Raw genomic sequence first — 22,574 nt, forward strand, 5'->3', positions numbered from 1 at the left:
AGTTATGGCTAAACCCTGCCCATTTAATCCATTTAAACAATTTATCTTCTTAAAATGTTATTTTAAACCTAACCCTAACTAAAGGCCAACTTCAATGCGTTGGTCCACCATATCTTCCACGCATCTGGGCGGAGGTTTCTGTGACTGAGATGACTGTAGGTGTAATGCGACTGACATGACTTCCCTTTAGAGTGTGTGCCCTCCTTCAGCACAACATGTCATCCTTTCTAAAGCACATTTACATTATATTTAACATAGTGACATTCTACATTTGACATGTATACACCCTTCATAAAACATGACATACGGTTATAGATGCTTTGTAACATGTTTATGTAGTGCTTATGGAGGTATTATGAAGGCTTTATGAAGCCTTTATAAGCAGAACATAATTTAAAGCGGGACCTAAATACCACCTCCTAATTCCAGAACCGTAAATCAGTTAAGTAGCGTGAATAGTTGGTGAAAGACAAACTGGTAATCTGCCCACAAAACAGTTTGCACCCTATGCCCAGACGAGACAGGCAGCTTGAGTGAAACAAAACAGAGTGAGGGCATGATTGTAGACCAGGGACAGTATGTGTCTGCTCCTGCTGCATCACCAGCTGTTATTCAAGTGGAGCAGAACCGTCCTTGTTTGACCGAGTGGGTATCGGGAGTCGTCTGTGTCTCGACTCGAGCCTTTGAGACTACGGCCGGGATTCAATCCAACGCGTGTTGTAGAGCGCTTGACGTTTATTGCTATTTTTCAATTTTGAGCCGGCATCTGCAGAGTTTACCGTGGACGCGATCTCTGTGAATGTCAGGAACATTGCATTTAAAAAGGCACATTGTCCACAGCGCTTTCACCGGACACTTTGTATTGAATCGCGGCCTATGTTAACACAATGAGTTTAAGCCAAAGCATTAGCTTGGGAAGGTAAGACAAGTCTTCAGATCCCCGCCAAGTTCTCATCACAACATGTGTTGATTGCTCACCACACTACCTCATAAAATAATCAGTCATAAAATTATTTTCACCTGGTGTCAGCTCCGTTGCCCCCTAATGTACTTTCCATTTCTGGAATTTCTATTCTCATGTTTCAAACACATTTGTCTTCAGGCTTCACATAGTTGCATTCCCCAATTGCTGATCTACTACCGCTGCCAATGGTTGTTATGGTTCTGTTAAGTACAGCATGTACTCACACGAGTACTGGTATGTATCATCTAACGTGAACTTGGGGAAAAAAACACTAAGCTAACAAGCATAAAGAGTTCTCATGAACACATGTTTTGAAAATATACTTTATCCATTATCCAATGAGTACAGAACAGCAAATATCTTACATTTACATTTAAGTCATTTAGCAGACGCTCTTATCCAGAGCGACTTACAAATTGGTGCATTCACCTTATGATATCCAGTGGAACAACCACTTTACAATAGTGCATCTAAATCTTTTAAGGGGGGGGGGGGGGGTTAGAAGGATTACTTTATCCTATCCTAGGTATTCCTTAAAGAGGTGGGGTTTCAGGTGTCTCCGGAAGGTGGTGATTGACTCCGCTGTCCTGGCGTCGTGAGGGAGTTTGTTCCACCATTGGGGTGCCAGAGCAGCGAACAGTTTTGACTGGGCTGAGCGGGAACTGTACTTCCTCAGAGGTAGGGAGGCGAGCAGGCCAGAGGTGGATGAACGCAGTGCCCTTGTTTGGGTGTAGGGCCTGATCAGAGCCTGAAGGTACGGAGGTGCCGTTCCCCTCACAGCTCCGTAGGCAAGCACCATGGTCTTGTAGCGGATGCGAGCTTCAACTGGAAGTGATCTTTGGTGATACATTACACTTACAGTACCTCATCTGAATTTAAATACACAGCAGTAAACAGGTTTCCCTCCAACCTTTTAATGAGAGTAAAGTACATGTTGGATAAAAAATGTCATGACATGCCTGATGGAAACAGATTTATTTTTGGTAAACTTTCCATAAGTTGACAAGGTGGGATCTTTTTGTGTCTGTAAAATCAATTATGCGAGAAATGTCGGTGGAAACGCGTTTATGCGCAAATGTTGATATAATAACCATCGTATCGAAGTAAACTTGGGAGTCACGCGATGACATGTTGTGTGGTCCTTCCATTACGACTCATCGAGAAAGCACACCGTTTATTAAGCTACAGATTAAATAAATTGAACTTCACAGGGTGGTGAAAGTGCAAGTTAATAAGCTTGATGCTCCTTTCCAATAATTATCGAGGGTCTTACTCTGGTGACATGATCATCGATGCTTGGCTGCAGTTTGACAAATAAAAATTATTTTGCTCTTTTGCCCATAATAATCATGTAGCCTATACGTGGCTATAGCGCACGTGCCAATATCAGAGTAGACAAACTCCCTATATAACAAACAAAAATTGTGAGAAAACCATATGTAGATTTCAAAAGGCAATGGAAAACCATTTAATTTGTATTTTTATTAGGTACATGGGATTTTAAAGCAAAAAATATGTGTATGTGCACTACGTCATCACGCACAGCCTTTTATCTGCAACAAGTCCATTTGATGGAAACACATTTCTGGTTGGAAAATGTGCATATTGTTTTCATGCAGATTTTTGAATATTTGCCTGAAAATCTGACGCCAATTGGATGGTAACCTAGCTAGTGACAAAAATGTCACGTGACAAAAAACAAATCTAAACCATGCAGTGATGGACAAAAACATCAATGTAGCAAACATGCTTAAAGTATGAATGTACCATATGGAGGAGCACAGTAGCTACACAAGGTTAAACGTCGGTGACATCACAATATGTCCATTTTGTGATGTGTACGTTTTTCTATATATATATTTTAGATTCTGTGGAACCCAGAGTGGCATGCTGGATCAATTAGTTAGCCAGCTAACCTTGGAATCAATTTGACCATGCCCATTTCAAACTTATCTATCTATCTATCTATATTTAGGCAAGTTAGTTGGCTAACTCCTTGATCCTGCTTTGTAGTATACCCTCAGGACTACCTGACAAACAGTGGCAATTGTTACTGAGTGGACTATCCTGGCTAGATAAATACGCAATGAACCATAATTGACATGCAAGCGAAGGGGCCCTATTCAAGCAATCCCAGTAACCAGACATTATCAATACAAAAGCATCATGTTTACAGTGGAAAAACAGAAAAAAAGGATTTCTAGTAAACACAAAAGAGCCTAGAAAATAACAGAAATATAAGTGCAAGATCATCACCTTTGTACTGACGTAAGACGAAAGACACAACTAAACATAATGGCTAAGCATTCTGATTAGCTATAAATTGTTTTAAAAATCTAACGTAAAAATGTTGTAATCAGATTAACTGGACCCAATCTGATATGTACCGTAGTAGGTTTATTAGGCCCACAAGTTCATTAGTACATCCGGAGGTTGTGCCAAGAGATCCATGCCAGTTGTCTTGTTACTCAATGACCTGCACAGACCGGTGAGCCGCGCTGGTGATGTCATTCACAAAGGAACCCTTATTCATCCCTTGCTGTAGGACACATGATTAAAATAGACATTAGATTCCCCCCTTGATACTGACCTTCCCCCCCCCCCCTTGACAAAATAATACGTTATGGCATAGTTACAGTTACTAGCTCACGTCAGGTTTCTCACCAAGTGTTGCCCAAGTGAAGCTGAAATGTCAAGCAACTGATGGAACAGATCAAGACCCAACTATAGTCATTAGAAGTTAAAGAGGACTAGACAAGGGATAAGATGTCCTAGGTCTGCAGAGCCTAGTCGAACCTGTTCCTCCAGATTCCTTGGCTGTGCCATTTCAGCACCCCTATGGATCATGTGCATCTAATCTTTTGCAGGTGTACAGAATACCACCAAACAGAACATAATCTCCCCATCCGTCCTCCACTGTTTTGGATAATTACCTGACTGGGGGGGGCGTGGATTAGGTTCACAGAACTGAGGAAATAACCTCGACACACCCTCGACACACCCCACCCAGTCGAGTACAGACAGATACTGTGGATCTCTACTGTGTTTTCACAACATAAAAAAGGAACCAGCAGAAATAATAGCAACTACCTTCAGGGAGTCGGTGATGAGTCATCACACCGATTACCGTATTTGACCTGACTGAGCCTGCCTATTCAGATTGTCCTTTCTATTGCCTCCATTGTAAAACCCACCCAATCACATGTTGTCTTCGCTTTCATTTGGTATTGAGGCGTAAACTGGTAGGTAAAACGCATGTCTGACAAAAGAGGTCAATATCTGCAACAGGGATATCACATTGCATCGTACAAAAACAGAATTTGTTTGAAATATCAGCCCAAAATTGGTACCTTTTTTAGGAAACTCTGTACGTCCTTCTCTGACCAGAGGCTGTAGAGGAGCACACCTGCAGCTTTGCTGGCCTTTGGGAAACCCCTATCAAGAGAAAGAACAATCCATGTAAGACTGGGGTATTCTTTCTATTATCCTCAAACTCAAGGCTCTGTTATCTGGGTTCTTTAGAATGTCCCCAAAGTGGCTGCCCACAACTGTTAGATTTTTTCCATTTTTCTTTATATAGTATTGTATATTTCAAACTGCTCTAATGTATTGTCCAATAGTTACAGTGAACCACGGAAATGTCTTCTGCCCCAGGCAGCACACACACACAGTTGAGACGAGCACAGGGTCAAGCTGCAGTGCCCCTGGATGGAGAGCATGTTGTAGGGTTAAGGGCCTTGCTCAAGGGCCCAAAGGTAGGGGAATGGGAGGGGATTATTATTTAATTTTTGTTGACAATTTTAAACACAATACAACCACACATGTGGATACAGTACAATGCCATTCAAATCATTGAGGATGACACAAAAAAGTTCAAAACACGTATTTCCATTGTGGTCCTGTTGAAAATACATGAAAAAATAAAAATACACAAGATTATAACACAAAAACAAAATACATCTCATCAGTAGGGAGGAAACAGTAAAAGGAATAAGATAGATGACCAAGTATGTGCAGTTTTAAAGCGTTTTTCCCATAAAACATTTCTTAAGGTTTACCTTAAAACTCCCTAGCGTAGGGGTGGATTTTAAATGGATTGGTACACCATTCCATTCCTGTGCACCTGACCAATGTTAAGGAAATAGCTTTTTTCAGCTATGCTTCTATAGCACACCGGTCTGATATTGGCAAAAATGAAAAAAAAAAAAACTGTCTATGAGTCTAAAATGAAATGAAAATAACCAGACAGGTAACTGGTGGCAAGGCCATGTATAACTTTAAAAACCATTCACAGTTTGATCTGCACCACCCGGAGATCAACTGTAAACCAGTTCAGTTCCCTGAAAATATTAGGACCAATGTGCATCCTAGGGCTGAGCATGAGTATAATTCTCATCAGTTTATTTTGGGCTGTTTCAAGTTTGTCTTTCAGATGTTGTTGTTATGCCACTGAACCATGCGATACAAGCATAGTCATAGTGGCACTGGAACAGAGATGCTGCCAGGGTCCTCATAGTCTCTGTATCCTTGAGGATGTGAACCCAGCAGCCCTCCATCCATTTGCCAGATCGAACCAGCCATTTTTCAGCCACGGGTCCAACTCCTTAGCCGCAGGACTAACTACGGCCAAATGTTTAAAAAAAATGCAATACAAAATATTGGCCAGGTCTTACCTGTTCTTGCTCAGGTCGTTAACTGAGTTGACCAGCTTGTTGGTCAGCAGGGGTTTCCCCAGCTCAGGCTCCTTCATTAGCAGACTGTGGCTGGTTTGGCACGCCATGGCCAGGGTGTAATCAAACTCTGTCTCTTTCTTGGTCCATGAGCTGAGGATGCCAACTAGCTCCGGTAGGGTCTGTCGGGCTTCAGACAAGACACATCCCATTAGGTCATTCACCTCCAGCAAACGCACGCGATGAAGTGTTGCTAATTCAACCACAAAATGTTAAAAGCTAAAACCACCAAAGGTCAGGTGTAAATGAAATGTTTAATCCTCTCTGAAGGGAAGGGGAAAGTGAAGGGAAAGGGTATACCTAGTCAGTTGCACAACTGAATGTATCCAACCCAAGTACCCAACCGCTTAGAATCAGAGAGGTGGGGGAGGGCAGCCTTAAAATACCAGGAGAAAATTTGCTTAGCTAAACTGGCCCAGCGAGATGTTTGCTCTCAATGCAAACTACACAGTCGTTGAAACAAGGTTTCCTCTGACCAAACATTTTCGGTTCCATCTGTTCTACAAAGAACAGGGCTATGATTGGTGTCCATGCTCACCCATGGTGCTCTGAAGGCGTTGGTTCTTGGCCAGGTTCCCTACCAGAGACACAGCAGTTTTCTGGAGGCTGGGGTTGGAGGATTGCAGCAGGGGAGAGATGTGAGGCAGGCCGTTCAGCTTCTGCACGATGCTCTGGCTCATCACACTAGACACCTGTGGACACAGAGATGAAGACATTATAAAAGGGTCTATGAAGGGTTTATAAAGAATATTAAGTGAGACCATTATGTGAATGTTGTTTTTTATACACACATTTGGTGCATGTTTTTCTCTATACATTTGTTGCATTTAAAATACTTTTTGTGTGAATAAATAATGAAATAATCAAAATGATGAGTGTTGTTCATACAATGCCTTGGTTAGCAGTGAGGTTCTGCAGGGCTCCAGAGCAGGCCTCCAGGGTCTCTTCTCTCTGGCTGGACCCCAGCAGAGACAAGTAACTCTGCATGGTCTTGGAGTGGAAGAGCCAGCCTGCTCCTTTAGGGTTCTGCTCCTCCATCACAGGGTAGTCAAAGTGACTCTACAAGAGTAAAAAGAGGAGGACCAAGTTATTATCAATCATCAGATTTTTTTAGGTGATGGAAAATATACGACGGAAGTTGATGTACATGTAATTGCCGTGTGTAATGATAAAAAGTGTATAGTTCATTCAATACGATATGTTGCTATTGTGTATCCGTCTCTCTCAGCTCTCCCTGGATTTTATTTGACCTATATGCCTGTCTCACCTCCTGCTCCTGGACCTTGCTGCTCTGTGGGCTGAAGCACCCAATGGGGCCGGTCTCACTGGGGGTGTTGGCCCTGCTGGGTGTCCTGGCCAGGGCAGTGATCCTGCTGAAGAGGGCAGGGGCTTCACTCTCCAGCTGGAAGCTCAGGTTGTGCAAGACACACACACAATTTTCCACAGACTGACACAGACAAAAGTATTAAAGGGTTGGTTAGCTTAGCATGTACTGTATCTCTATTGTAGCACACACATGTTCATAGTATGATCCATCCAACTCCAAGTTAGAAAGTAGGTAGCAACAAACATGTAACCATTATAGAAAATGTATTCCATGAAACGTTCACATGTAGTTCGAGCTAGACTTTCTATTATTGCTGAATAATTATATTCCATGAATTCAACATTACTTGTTTAAACTTTATTTTAAGTAATTCAATGTTGCATGCTCACCTTGTCATCTGGCCTCTCTGCAGCCACACAGCGCTGGACGTAACTGACCAGAGAGTCGACGAGGCCTCGACAGTTACGCATGGCCTGCCTGTTGCCTTGAGTCGCACAGCTCAGGTTTCTGTTGGGGCAGTCGGGGAAAATGAAGTTAAACTGGTCTTGTCATACATCAGGTAAAGGCAGGTCAGGCCAGCATTGTATAGTCTGACAGTGGATAACAATACAGACTAGAACAGAACAGTACTTTCATCCAAGAGTGACAGTAAGAATTTGTATTATGCTATTCACCCAATCCTCTGAGACTGGCACAGACACAACTTAAGAGGCTAGGAGTAGTATCGAGAGTAATCTACAAGTTCAGCCAGTGCAGTGCCACTGGAACAAATTTAATTAAGCGCTTCGCTCAATGCCAAAACAAGCGTAGATGGTACCTGGGATCTGTCATCATGAGCCCCTCCCATTGCCAGTTCATAAGTCTGTCTCTCTAACTTCCTGGCTAACTGCCTGTATCCATCTGCGCAATGTACACTCCTGGTCTACAGCATTGATTGATGTGTCTCACCGTAGACATGCCGTAGCATGGTAGAAGACCTCTGGGTCCTGGTTGCTGTTTGTCTCATCTCCAGTGTATGGTACTACCACAGTCTCAGTCAGGACAGGCAGAGCACTACGCACCAGCTCTGGCTTCAGACTGTCTGCAGATGACAGGTTCCAAAGGAGACCTGAAGAGAAAGGACAAAGTTGCAGTAGTTCAGTGGTAGTATAAGCAGCAGTTGTTCAAATAGCTGGTACCTGCTACTCATGTGGCATTATTACCATCGATCTTAGCAAGCTCCACACAAACAATAAATTCAACACAGGCAATACTAGATAGCCAACACAGTGCACATTGATCAAACTGTCATGACACGGGCACGGCGTGTACTTCCCAAAGCATAACTAGGAAGAGAACAAAAGCCTGCGCACCCTTCGAGTCCCCACGACCAAGGTTGACACGAAATACGAGGTGTTTAATTTTCACTTAACTACAGTACAGCTCTGTCATTGTCACTCATGTTTCTGCTACCGTCTCTTATAACCGAAAATAACTTCTAGACATCAGGACTGCGATTACTCACCTCGGATTAGCAGAATCCTTTTTTTCCTTTCACGTGTCTGACGAGCGCGACGCGAACGATATACTACTTTCTCGGGAACAGGCCCAGATATCCGTGATTTGCGTGAAGAGGAGGTGGAGAAAAAGGGGCCGAAAGGGCGGGCTGCCTTCTGAGAATTCGTAGGTGATCGAATAAACCCCCACTTTCTTCCATTCTGCTAGCAAACTTGCAATCTTTGGAGAATAAAATCAATGACCTACGCGGAAGATTAAACTAGCAATGGGACATTAAAAACGGTAATATCTTATGCTTCACGGAGTTGTGGCTGAACGACGACACTATCAACATACAGCTGGCTGGTTATAAGCTTCACCGGCAGGATAGAACAGCGGCGTCTGGTAAGACAATGGGTGGCGGACTATGTATTTTTGTAAATAACAGCTGGTGCACGATATCTAAGGAAGTCTCGAGCTATTGCTCGCCTGAAGTAGAGTATCTCATGATAAGCTGTAGACCACACTATCTACCTAGAGAGTTTTCATCTGTATTTTTCATAGCTGTTTACATACCACCACAGTCAGAGGCTGGCACTAAGACAGCATTGAATGAGTTGTATTCTGCCATAAGCAAACAAGAAAACGCTCACCCAGAGGCGGCGCTCCTAATAGCCGGGGACTTTAATGCAGGGAAACTTAAATCCATTTTACCAAATTTCTATCAGCATGTTAAATGTCCAACCAGAGGAAAATAAATTCTGGACCACCTCTACTCCACACACAGAGACACATACAAAGCTCTCGCTCGCCCTCCATTTGGCAAATCTGACCATAATTCTATCCTCCTTACAAGCAAAAATTAAAGCAGGAAGCACCAGTGACTAGATCAATAAAAAAGTGGTCAGATGAAGCAGATGCTCAGCTCCAGTACTGTTTTGCTAGCAAAGACTGGAATATGTTCCCGGGATTCCTCCGATGGCATTGAGGTCTACACCGCATCAGTCATTGGCTTCATCAATAAGTGCATCGATGATGTTGTCTCCACAGTGACCGTACGTACATACCCAAACCAGAAGCCATGGATTACTGGCAGCATCCGCATTGAGCTAAAGGTTAGAGCTGCCGCTTTCAAGGAGCGGGACTAACATGGAAGCTTATAAGAAATCCCTCTATTCCTTCCGATATATATGAATCAAATCAAATTGTATTAGTCACATGCGCCGAATACAACAGGTGTAGACCTTACAGTGAAATGCTTACTTACGAGCCCCAAACCAACAATGCAGTTTCTATTCCCTCCGACGAACGATCCAACCTTCAAAGCATCAATACAGGACTAAGATCGAATTGTACTACACCGGCTCTGACATTCGTTGGATGTAGCAGGGCTTGCAAACATTACAGACTACAAAGGGAAGCACAGCTGCGAGCTGCCCAGTGACACGAGCATACCAGACGAGCTAAACTACTTATATGCTCGCTTCAAGGCAAATAACACTGAAACATGCATGGGAGCACCATCTGTTCCGGAAGACTGTGTGTTCACGCTCTCCACAGCCGATGTGATTAAGACCTTTAAACATGTCAACATTCACAAGGCCGCAGGGCCAGACGGATTACCAGGACGTGTACTGCGATCATGCGCTGACCAACTGGCAAGTGTCTTCACTGACATTTTCAACCTCGCCCTGTCCGAGTCTGTAATACCAACATGTTTTAAGTAGACCACCATAGTGCCTGTGCCCAAGAACACTACGGTAACCCGCCTAAATGACTCCCGACCCGTAACACTCACGTCTGTAGCCACGAAGTGCTTTGAAAGGCTGGTCATGGCTCACATCACCACATTATCCCAAAAACCCTTGACCCATTCTAATTTGCATACCGCCCCAACAGATCCACAGATGATTCAATCTCTATTGCACTCCACTCTGCCCTTTCCCACCTGGACAAAAGGAACACCTACGTGAGAATGCTATTCCTTGACTACAGCTCAGCGTTCAACACCATAGCACCCTCAAAGCTCATCAAGAAGCGAAGGACCCTGGGACTAAACACCTCCCTCTGCAACTGGATCCTGGACATCGTGACGGGCCAGGTGGTAAGGGTAGGTAACAACACATCCGCCACACTGATCCTCAACACAGGTACCCCTCAGGGGTGCGTGCTCAGTCCCCTCCTGTACTCCCTGTTCACTCATGACTGCAAGGCCAGGCACGACTCCAACACCATCATTACATTTGCCGATGACACAACAGTGGTAGGCCTGATCACCGACAACGACGAGACAGGGAGGAGACCTGGCCTTCCTCTGACACCGCCTGATATAGAGGTCCTGGATGGCAGGAAGCTTGGCCCCAGTGATGTACTGGGCCGTTTGCACTACCCTCTGTCTGCCTTGCGGTCAGAGGCTGAGCAGTTTCCATACCAGGCAGTGGTGCAACCAGTCTGGATGCTCTCGATGGTGCAGCTGTAGAACATTTTGAGGATCTGAAGACCAATGCCAAATCTTTTCAGTCTCCTGAGGGGGAAATAGGTTTTGTTGTGGCCTCTTCACGACTGCCTTGGTGTGCTTGGACCATGTTAGTTTGTTGGTGATGTGGACACCAAGGAACTTGAAGCTCTCAACCTGCTCCACTGCAGCCCTGTCGATGAGAATGAGGGCGTGCTCGGTCCTCTTTTTTCCTGTAGTCCACAATCATCTCCTTTGTCTTGATCACATTGAGGGAGAGATTGTTGTCCTGGCACCACATGGCCAGGTCTCTGACCTCCTCCCCCTCTTTTACACCTCTGCTACTCTCTGTTGTTATGATCTATGCATAGTCACTTTAATAACTCTACCTACATGTACATACTACCTTAACTAACCGGTGCCCCCGCACATTGACTCTGTACCGGTACCCGTCTGTATATAGTCTCGCTATTGTTATTTTACTGCTGCTCTTAATTACTTGTTACTTTTATTTCTTATTCTTATTCATATTTTTTGAAACTGCATTGTTGGTTTGGGGCTCGTAAGTAAGCATTTCACTGTAAGGTCTACACCTGTTGTATTCGGCACATGTGACTAATACAATTTGATTTGATTCATATATATCAAAGATACTGTAGCTATGTACTGTTGCTAGTCAAGAACCAGGGTAAATATTTGATTACACAAGAGCCAGTTGATTGAACACAGCCTCTGGAAGACCGAACAATAGTGAGAGCAGGCTGGTCTAGCCTCCAGAACACAGACTATTGTGAGATGTCTCACCTATCAAGTTCCCCTGGCACAATGCAGCACAAGAGAACACCGGTGTGACCGACAGCAGGATCTGATCAGGGTTAAGGGGAGCGTGTTTAGCGGGAGTGTTTTCCTGTGCTCTACGGCACGAATACGTTTAATGTAAATATGCATGTTTTGGCATCAGAAAGCAACACAAGCGTGTTTCGCTTTCATACCCGCTTGCATTCACACTGGGGCACATGTCTGCATTCTGTAATGTCACTAGACGGAGAAGCGTTGTGTACAGAAATAGAATAGTGTTCTCTACCTGTGAGTTGTTTCTGTGTCTCAGTAGAGTCTGTGTCTCGGAGCAGGGCCAGTGCCTCAGTGATGCCCCCACAGCGCTGGACCTCCTCCTTGTTGTCTGCATCTTTAAAGGCCAAGTTCCGCAGGGTGGCGGAGGCAGTCTGTTGGACCTGGGGACTGGGACTCCTAAGCAGGTTCACCAAAGGGGGGATCCCTTTGAGCCGCAACACCTGAGAGACATGTAAAACTGTTAGACATCCTAATTCAGGACAGTGTCCTTCAGGACAGGACAGAGTTGTTTAATCCTGGTCCAAGAGACCCAGATGCGTGTCCTCACCTCCTGCTTGGCCTTGTCCTCTGAGTAGGTCGCGTGTTGGATGACGGAGGCTCCACAGAGCTGGTAGTTCTCATCTCCACTGGACAGGTACTCCACCGCCTCCTTCATGGTTATATCAGCTATCTGACCATTACCATTAATCCTGTTGGGAAAAGCACATACACGTATCAACACCTGTTCACAAACATTTGAAATGCAACTCATCAAAGCCCAAAGCAGCATTTACACACCCACTCATTCCACTCACCCCGCTTCACCCTTGCTCTTCATCCCTGATATCTTGGACTCGGCCACGGAGAGGTTAGAGGGTGCCCTCTCAATACGACCTTGGCTGCTGGTAATCTGGCCACTACTTTTCGTCTGACGCGTGCCAATCAACTGGCTGGTCCTTTTCTGCACCCCATTACCTTTGACAGCGACCTGAGAGGAGCTGTTGCCATTGGAGATGACCTGACTGCTGTTCCTCTCGGACAGGAAGACGCTGGACCTGTTGGGCTGGAGCTGCCGGGCAGGGGCCGAGGACTGCTGTTGCTGCTGCTGCGTGGTGATGGTGGTAGTAGTAGTAGTGGTGGGGAAGGGGTCCAGGTCAGGCACACTGCGGCTGCTGTTGTGCTTGCCTATGGTGGGGCTGAGAGGGAATCGTCTCTCCCACTGGCTGGAGCTGCTCATGTTCCTCTGGACCATAGATTCCTTGGAGGCCACGACCCTTCGCTTGGTGCTTTTCTCATAGCTGAGCTGCAGGACGAAGTAATTGAGTAAATGCTAGCAGACACAAAACAGGAATATTGCTACACTTTCAACCTCATTCCAAAATCATAATACACACAAAGGCGTAGACCCACTTTGGTGAAGATAAATACCATGTACGGTACTGCATTTAATCAATCTATTGTTATTGATAACTATTCTAGACTTGTCTAATTGGCAGAGAGCAGTGGGAAATCAGAACTATTCATATACGATGTGTAGTGGGCACCTCTCCAGAATAAGATTTATGTTACATAAACAGTTGAGACAGGCATCCTCATGACTGGACAGGACAGGCCGAGACACACTACATACAAACAGAACGTTTTGTGAATGCTTGTTTTTATCACCGACTTTGAGTTGTGTGAGACATCATTTGTAAATAATGTGTTAGAAATGGTTTACAGACATTAGTAATAGTATTAAGTAATAGTAAGGGTAATGTGTGACGATAATTTACAGTTTAACCTATATAATATGTTGAGTGTCAATATGGATTTCTTTCTCTCTTTGGTCATGAACAAGAATGAAGGCCTCCAGAGCTCGGTTGAGGTGGAAACTTGGCATGGACTAGATTTCCGTTTGGACTACTCATCATGCCTCACCTGTGTGAGGTGGATAAGTGAAAACACATGATTGAGACAAAGATGTCAGTTTCAACAATGAGTCAGGTGCCATTATGGGAGGATGCCTCACTTTTCTCACTTGTGCTGGAGAGAAAGCTGAACAACACTCCCCAGATTTCTGGAGCAATAATGACTGGGCAGTATCGCACATTCACACCCAGTCCTGTGGTTAGTCAGTCATCTCCAGCACCTGGTTACACCTGACTCAGACTCTCATGACAGACTGGTCACATACATTGAGTAGCTGGCCATGTGAGATATGGTTCTGGGTTCCGAGAATAGTCTCAGATTTACTACCCTATGATGACCATGGCACTGCTTTCATATTAATATCCACTGTGCCTAAAGCTGTAAAAGAGATTTTAGGGGATTTTTGTTGTTGTTGATCACCACTGACCCATAATTTGTCCTTAAATGATATACTGCTAAATACAACTGATAAACCAAGCACAGTTATCAAAAATATGGGACAATGTTTTCTATCTTTGTATTTAAAACAAAAGGGAATGTGATGTGAAATATGAAAAGCTTCATACCGTTTTTGAGAGGCCATTTGTACCATTAAAGAAGGCCCCTCCATTGAGACTGGTAGGTGACTTAAAGGAGTCAGCGAATATGTTGATGTACACAGGACCTACGGAGAAAAACAAGAGTTTGTAAATGGCTCTTAAAATATGTTAATATTAGTTATCACTGTAAAATATTGAGTGTGAGAACACTGTTTATTGCTTTGATATGATTAAATTGAGGGCTTGAGGAAGCAAGTCTCCAAGCTGTAATGACTAATACGTTTGAAATCTTTAATCACATTACGAGATGCACTGTGATGAGAGATGCAGTAATTATGTTTTTCCAACTGTCAAACATCAAATGTGTTTTGTTTTGGTGGGACAAAATGCATTTTTGAACATGTTCCATGTGAGCCTGCCAACCAAGCATTATACCTATTTGCTGTTTTGACAAAAACAAATGATTGGTATTGTACTGTTAACGTCAATGTCATGCCATCCACAGTGTCTTATGCTTTTAGATAATAAACAGGGAACTTATGCATTCTAGTGAAATATGTATTGTAAGTCGCTCTGGATCGGGGTTAGGCTTAATCCAGAATTTAGGAACTGACTCCCATTCAACTCATGAGTTGAAATTCAAATTTAAATTGGCCGCAACCCACAGGAGGTATAACTTGAATGACATGAAGTAGAATTTAATTCAGTGCAATTCAAATATATTCCACTCAGTCATAAAACATGAGAGTTTCATTGAATCTGACAAGTCACACTTCCAGATACCAAAGAATATTTCACTTTTCTCTGGAAACAATGTTCATAAACTATTTTAAGTGCTTAGAATACCCAATTATGTTTCCACCAACCATTTCATTTCTTAGGCTTCTTTTGAAGGCCTCTATGACATTAAAATGCCTATTTACTCTGTTCCATCTGACCATGCAATCCGCTGTCTCATCAGCCCAGCCAGGCACTTTAAAAACTTGATCTCCACTATAAAAAGCATCTAGACATTATCTCACATTTCTTTGAGACTAAGATTTAGTTTTCAACAGCGGAGATTTGTATAAACCTTGCTATCTGTCTCTCCAACATTTTCAACATTGTTTCAATATTCAAATTCGATCTCCAGCTGTTCCATAGTAAGGAACGTGCCGGGAGTCAGGACGAAACATCCAGGCAACGTTTCTCAGCTAGTCGAAATCATGAATCAGCTGGCATCATTTTTATGGATATATACAAAGAAATGTCAATTGAAAAAAGGTAAAACGAAATGAAGGGCAGCTAGTTTGCAGTCTTTCCAGCTTCAGTTTGAAGTGATTGTGTTAGCTGTGTTGTTGGCTAGCTCCTCTGAACAACAGTGTCCTGATGAGTGAGCACATTTTCTATGCCAGGCAAAATTGCGCCTAATTAGCTCATTGTTATGGATGTATCCAAATAAATGTCACTAGAAAACAGCTTAAACAAATGCAGCTACTTTGCTGTTATTCTGGCTGCACTTTTAATGTGACTATAGGTTAGCCGTAGTTGGCTAGCTAGCAAGCAAGGGATAAGAACGTTGCAAGCCAGTATGGTAATGGAACATTTAGAACGAATGACTGGATCGTTCTAAAGATACATAACAAGTATTTTTGTTCCATAGATACAGAACAAAAAGACTGAAAGACTGGGTCGTGTCTCTGGCAACCGAACCGATAGATTGAACGACCAGCCGGCTTGGGTAGCAACCCTAAATTTGTGTCGGGACTATATTTTGTGGAAGAATGAAATAGTATGAATAAATGAATCAACATTAAAAAAATCTGAAAACATTTGAATCATTATTAGAATATGTTGGTAACCCGTTATAATGCCCTCAAAGCCGGTGTCTGGAGGATATATCGGCACGGTTTGCCGGCCCTCAACAACACCCCCATGCCAATATATCCTCCAAACACCGGCTTGCCTTGCATTATCACTTAAATAGGGTACACCTAATATAGAATAGCAGAGGCATTTGAATTTCATTGAATTTCACTGAATTCAATTCTATTTCATTTCATTCATATTATAATTGCAACTATGTGTGATGTTTACTACTTCAATTCAAATTAAATTCACATTCAATAATTGAATTGGAATTTATGAGGCATTCTCAATTAAATTCAGAATTGAGCCAAACCGTGCTCTGGATAAGAGTGTCTACTAAATGACTCAAATGTAATGTAAAAATCGTTCGGCTATAGTACTTAAGTAAAATCATTTCTTATTTGTTGTATGTTTGTAAATATTTGTCTTGAACTTGCTTTCTTGAAATTGTTTTAATTGTGAGAGCTTTGGTGAGTAATTCTTCCAATGTAGGCTACTTATTATAATAAATACAGTTGAGTAAGATTTACAAATGTAGGCTACGTAGACAGTTAGTGATGGAGAACATTAGCTATAGTCAATTCTCAATTTCCTTTAGAAAATGTAGAACAGGCCTGAGTGGTGTGGACATCATTCTATGGGTGTGGACATGGCCTTCCATGATGTGTAATGGGGTGCTCATTGCAAATATATTGAAGAGGTAGAATTCAAATTGGCCTCTGATGTAGATGTTAACGACATTTTCATGAAATTAAGTTGAGTAATAATACATCAAATGTATTCTAATTAGTTTAGAAAATCAAAGATTTAGGGCGCTGGTTCAGATGTGACAGCACAATGGCATAATACAGTGCATGATAATCCAGCATCCTGGCATTGACATTTCCGACAACAGAGGGGCTCACTTTTGCAGCCCCTAGTGTTGCACGGTACACCGAAACTTCTGTATTTTTCCGACACTACAACATGAAAAAACGGTTTGGTACTAGAATTTTGTTACTTTCGGTTCATCTATCAAATGTATCTCACATTTGGAAACCAACTAAAATGTATTTAATTTATTAGAATATTTATTAATTTGCCCAAGTTTATCATAAAACATGAACAGAATGCATCAGTGATTCATATTCCCTGCAACTTTCTGAAGAGGCAACGCCCCCGTCTGTGTGTGTGCGGTGCGTATAGCCATTAGCGATGCTAATGATAACCGTCTTCGGGTAAACGGAAAGGCTTTCTATCTGCTACAAAGTAGCCTACCTGGCAGAATCATAATTATTTCCATCAATCCAGGTGGACATTTGTTTTGCAAACTCCATCATGTGTGTGTGCGCGCTACCGAACCACTTTTGTTTGCTTAGCAGTGTTAAGTGCATGCTCACTTGAATTAAAGCTGCAATATGTAACTTTTTGGGAGCCTCGACCAAATTCACATAGAAATGTGACTTATAGATCTGTCATTCTCATTGAAAGCAAGTCTAAGTTTCGATGGTACAATGATTTTCTACACTATACTTGCTTGCTTTGTCACATATTGTAGATCTCTTTTCCATATTCAAATTAATTGGCACACAGTCTGTGTCATCATTTTAAAACAGTTCCTGTTTGTTAGTGGGATTTCTGAGAAAATCAGATAATTTACATGGAAGCATGATTGTCTCCCAACTTTAATTGGGATGCATTTTCCTAGATTCTCTCTTGTTGAGTGTCCCACACAATATCAATTCTATTGCAGTTTTTCAACTGGTGCTCTACCCAAGGCAGGAAGACACTACTGCCATATTCTCCAAATGTGGAAACTTGGTGGATGGGTAAGGAATGGACAATGACAGCTCTGTCAATGATTTTGGCATCAAAAGAAGAGGGGCACAGGTAGGTAGGAATCTACAGCGATCATGCCTAGCAGATCAGATTTTGGGGTTGCCAAGTTAAGCATTTCGGTATTTAAAAAGGATTGGAGGACATGTGTTATTCTCATGAGAGAAACTCATCCAGGTTTCCATTTTGGAACTTGCTGGCAATGTAAAGTTGGCTGAAAGTGCAATCACTTTTTAATGCTGTTATTTGCTTTTTCTATTTTGTGGCTGGCTTTGCCTTAGCATTTTTAAGCAGTGGTACATTATTCCTCTTAATGCTCTGATGGATGGATGTGTTCCTATCCACAATGACTTGCTTGAGCTATACACCGAGTGACCAACACATTAAGAACACCTTCCTAATATTGAGTTGCTTGAGATGGTGGCTACTTGTTTTTTTGTGTGATGAACTTTGCTTGTGTTGAAGATTGTGTTGAAGGGGAAAATCTACATTCGAAATCTGGAATTGAAAACCAACCAGTAGTCTGGCCTGCTCAGGTCCCGCTACTATCCATCTCCAGAAGGCAGTGGGGTTCTCTGTTAGTCCAATGGCTCCCCCATGTTCCTTTTACCAACTAATGGTTTTTCTCACGGGCTTGGTCAAGTTGCATGAATGAGAACTTGTTTTGTGTTTTTGGCAGGACTCAGAAGTCTGAGAATTCTTCTCTGATGTTAGCCGGTAGAGCTTTCATGTCTGGATAGGAATCCACCTTGCGTAGTTTGTTCTGTCCAGTACAAAGAACCATGGTGCCAAGGCTTCTAATATTTCAACAGAAATACCAACATCTCTAGTTCTGTGCACACAGAGAAAAATCATCACAAGTCTTAAATTTCAAGAACAATGTTCCAGAACTGGAAGGTTTGATACTTGCTTTCTATGTATCAAAATAAGTGCATGTGGACTCCAACAGCCAAGCATCTTTCAGGAGTTTTGACAATGAAAGCAAAGTATCTTGATGATTGTGCCTGTTTGGTAAAGTGTGCTGCCTATACAGTAAGTATGAGCCTGCTGTCCCTGAAGTTTCCACCCCAGCATATGAATAACCAGCACCTCACAACATTTCCTGTTGGTCCCCTACCAATTTCCCTAAGGACGTCCTTTTGTTAGCTGGGTAGCTAGCTAGATTTAATATTATACACTGAACAAAAATATAAAACGCAACATGCAACAATGTCAAAGATTTTACTGAGTCACAGTTCATAGAAGAACATCAGTCAATTGAAATGAATTCAATAGACCCTAATTTATGTATTTTACATGACTGGGAATACAGATATGCATCTGTTGGTCACAGATACCTTTAAAAAGGGTAGGGGCGTTGACCAGAAAAGCAGTCAGTATCTGGTGTGACCACCATTTGCCTCATGTAGTGCCACACATCTCCTTCACATACAGTTGATCAAGCTGTTGATTGTGGCCTGTGGAATGTTGTCCCACTCCTCTTCAATGGCTGTGCAAAGTTGCTGGATATTGGCGGGACCTGAAACACGCTGTCATACACATCCATCCAGAGCATCCCAAACATGCTCAATGGGTGACACGTCTATGAGTATGCAGGCCATGGAAGAACTGGGAGATTTTCAGCTTCCAGGAATTGTGTACAGATCCCTGCAACATGGGGCTGTGCATTATCATGCTGAAACATGAGGTGATGGCACGGCAATGGGCCTCAGGATCTCATCACGGTATCTCTGCGCATTCAAATTGCTGTAGATAAAATGCATTTGTGTTTAAAGTCCGTAGCTTATGCCTGCCCATACCATAACCCCACCGGAACCATAGGGCACTCTGTTCACAACGTTGACATCAACAAACCGCTCGCCCACACGACACCATACACATCATCTACACGGTACAGTTGAAACCGTGATTCATCCGTGAAGATCACCCTTCTCCAGCGTGCCAGTGGCCATCGAAGGTGAACATTTGGCCACTGAATTTGGGTACGACGCTGAACTGCAGTCAGGTCAAGACCCTGTTGAGGATGACGAGCACGCAGATGAGCTTCCCTGAGACAGTTTATGACAGTTTGTGCAGAAATTCTATGGTTGTGCAAACCCACAGTTTCATCAGCTGTCTGGGTGGCTGGTCTCAGATGATCCCACAGGTGAAGAAGCCGGATGTGGAGGTCTTGGGCTGGCGTGGTTACACGTGGTCTGCAGTTGTGAGGTCAGTTGGACGTACTGCCAAATTCTCTAAAACGACATTGGAGGCGGCTTATGGTAGAGAAATAAACATTAAATTATCTGGCAACAGTTCTGGTGGACAGTTGTGCAGTCACCATGCCAATTGCACGCTCCCTCAAAACGTGAGACACCTTTGGCATTGTGTTGTGTGACAAAACGGCACATTTTGTCCCCAGCACAAGTTGCACCTGTGTAATGATCATGCTGTTTAATCAGCTTCTTGATATCCCACCAGTCAGGTGGATAGATTATCTTGGCAAAGGAGAAATGCTCACTCACAGGGATGTAAACAAATTGGTGCACACAATTTGAGACAAAATAAGCTCGTGCATATGGAACATTTCTGGGATCTTTTATTTTAGCTCATGAAACATGGGACCAACACTTTACATGTTGCATTTATATTTTTGGTCAGTATATGTTGCCTGTTGTTTTCCTTTAGCTAGGTAACCAACAAGACTCATTATTTGAAGTGAACAAAAACTGCGGCTAGCTTTTCTTGACATGGTTAGGGTTATGTAAAAGCCCATGTTAGAACGACCATCTCCGGTTTAAAGTCATTTTGAAATTATCCTTGTTCTCAATCAATTAACTATATAATGCAACTCCTGGGGTGTGTTGGGATTTTTTAAAGCTTGATAACATGTTTTTAACCTTTTAAAAGACATTTGTCATGTCGTATTTCAACAAAAATGGTTTATAGATAGATTTATGCCACTTAGGTCACATTGCTTATTCAATATAATGGCATATTGTTGAAGGCTGGTCCATTACTCACAAATCCACAATATGTTTTATTATAAATGGCAACAAAAATTCAACAGTAATATCCCCTTTACAAAATCTGATTCAGTATTGGTGACTATAATGGATTATTATGTTAAAAAGTATCAGGGTTCCATGCCCCAATTTTTGGGCATCCATTGTAATAGCAATTAACACATCCCAAAGAGAATCTCTTACAAATGTAAGGCTTAAATCCACTGGGTAACAGTTTCATATCAAGGTGATATTACATAAATCGTAGCGTAATGTGAAAGCCTATGTTAGTTCAAGGTCATATTCACAGGAAACGAGCCATGTTCTCAAAATATTTGCTCTATATGGTAACTCCTTGGGTGTGTTGGCAATTTTTTTGACTTGATAACATAACAGGTTTTTAACCCTTTAAAGACATTTGTTGAGGTGATTCATGTAGTAGTTCAACAACATTTGAGTGGTGTACAGGTTGATTTCAGGTGTTTCCTGTAAATTTCTTCCACTTTAGGCAGGTTGGCTATGAAATATAAGACTGCTCCAGTGCTACTTACAAATACACAAGATTTGTATTATATATGGCTACAAAAAGTCAACAGTAATGTCACATTTCTAAAATCTGATTCAGTATGTGGCCATATATTGGCTTGTGTAAAAAAAAAATAGGGGTGCTTCTAATATCAATTAATATATCTCAACGAGCAACTCTAACAAATGTGACGCTTTAATCGCTCTGTACAGGTTTCATAACTTTTTGACGTTAAGCAGGAGCACAATGAGGAAAAGAAAGTCATCATTAAGTCGATGTTTGTATTGGTTCAATAGTAAAGGATTCGAAATATATATCAGTTGGCCTAAATATATGTTTATTTTGATATTAAAATGACAAATGTTGCACTTTGTTTACTTAACAGACTTTACGAAAGTGGAGTTGTTGATATTTTATTCGTGCGGTTTTCATATTTGACAATGAATACGCTAAATCATTCACAACAATTCACATCGTATGTAAAAAATAATAATAATAATGAAAACATAACCAGATTGGACTTTAGGTCAAATCAAATAGCATACAAATAACTTATTAGGCTATCTATGTTTCTATAATAATAATAATTAGGCCTCTGCTTACTCGTTGGGGATGTCGGTGGCGACGACACAGATCCATTTTTACTGTACTTCGACTTGCCCCTCTTGATGGTTTGCACCTGATCCAAGACTCGCTGCTGTTTGGACCGAAGTTTTTTATCGGATGGTAAAGCAAGAGATGTCTCATCCACATTCCCGATGGACATGGCCGATTTCAACGGGTCCATTGTCATCATGAAGGTCCGTTTCCAGCTGTAATTCGAAAAATGCGACGGTCCGTTCCTAGGTCTGTACAGGTGGCGTTTGTACGTGCAATCTAATATACAATGCACCTTGCCCTGCCCTGAACAATGAGCCACGCCCATTATAAAGCAATACCACGGTTGTGGATGTGGGTGTGAATGAAGTAAGGGTTCATTTTACTAGTAAATATTAGTCTTCCCGTGCGGCTGCTGACTGACGATTCTGTAGAACAGGGGTCTTCAACTTTTTCTTGCCCAGGGACCCCCTCCCAGGCAAACCAGGCAATAATATGTTAATAATAACAATATGCTCAATAATAACATTTGATAAATGAACTGAATTCACTAGTGATCACTGCATTCATC

General features: G+C 42.3%; 1 protein-coding gene across 1 annotated transcript; it reads right to left on the bottom strand.

Moving 5' to 3' along the window:
• Positions 1-3,428: 3,428 nt before the first annotated feature.
• pkp1b (plakophilin 1b) lies at positions 3,429-22,239 on the bottom strand. Its single transcript, XM_039016642.1, has 14 exons — positions 22,010-22,239; positions 14,261-14,358; positions 12,946-13,113; positions 12,599-12,888; positions 12,352-12,493; positions 12,037-12,244; positions 7,970-8,129; positions 7,411-7,528; positions 6,962-7,141; positions 6,583-6,753; positions 6,233-6,386; positions 5,638-5,824; positions 4,315-4,399; positions 3,429-3,503 (listed from the first exon to the last, which is right to left on the bottom strand). The coding sequence occupies exons 1-14, from the start codon at positions 22,200-22,202 to the stop codon at positions 3,429-3,431; spliced, it is 2,229 nt and encodes a 742-aa protein (XP_038872570.1). The 5' UTR covers positions 22,203-22,239.
• Between the last annotated feature and the right edge of the window lie 335 nt (positions 22,240-22,574).

Source organism: Salvelinus namaycush, chromosome 20, assembly GCF_016432855.1.
Source record: "Salvelinus namaycush isolate Seneca chromosome 20, SaNama_1.0, whole genome shotgun sequence".
In the NCBI taxonomy this organism is placed as follows: domain Eukaryota; kingdom Metazoa; phylum Chordata; class Actinopteri; order Salmoniformes; family Salmonidae; genus Salvelinus; species Salvelinus namaycush.

Bases quoted from the DNA above. Each gene is read 5' to 3' on its own strand.
- pkp1b (XM_039016642.1), bottom strand. From the start codon at position 22,202: ATGATGACAATGGACCCGTTGAAATCGGCCATGTCCATCGGGAATGTG. The intron at 8,130-12,036 runs GTAGAGAACACT...CTTTCTCTTCAG, and splicing joins GACACAGAAACAACTCACAG to GTCTCCTTTGGAACCTGTCA. The intron at 6,754-6,961 runs GTGAGACAGGCA...TTACTCTTGTAG, and splicing joins GCAAGGTCCAGGAGCAGGAG to AGTCACTTTGACTACCCTGT.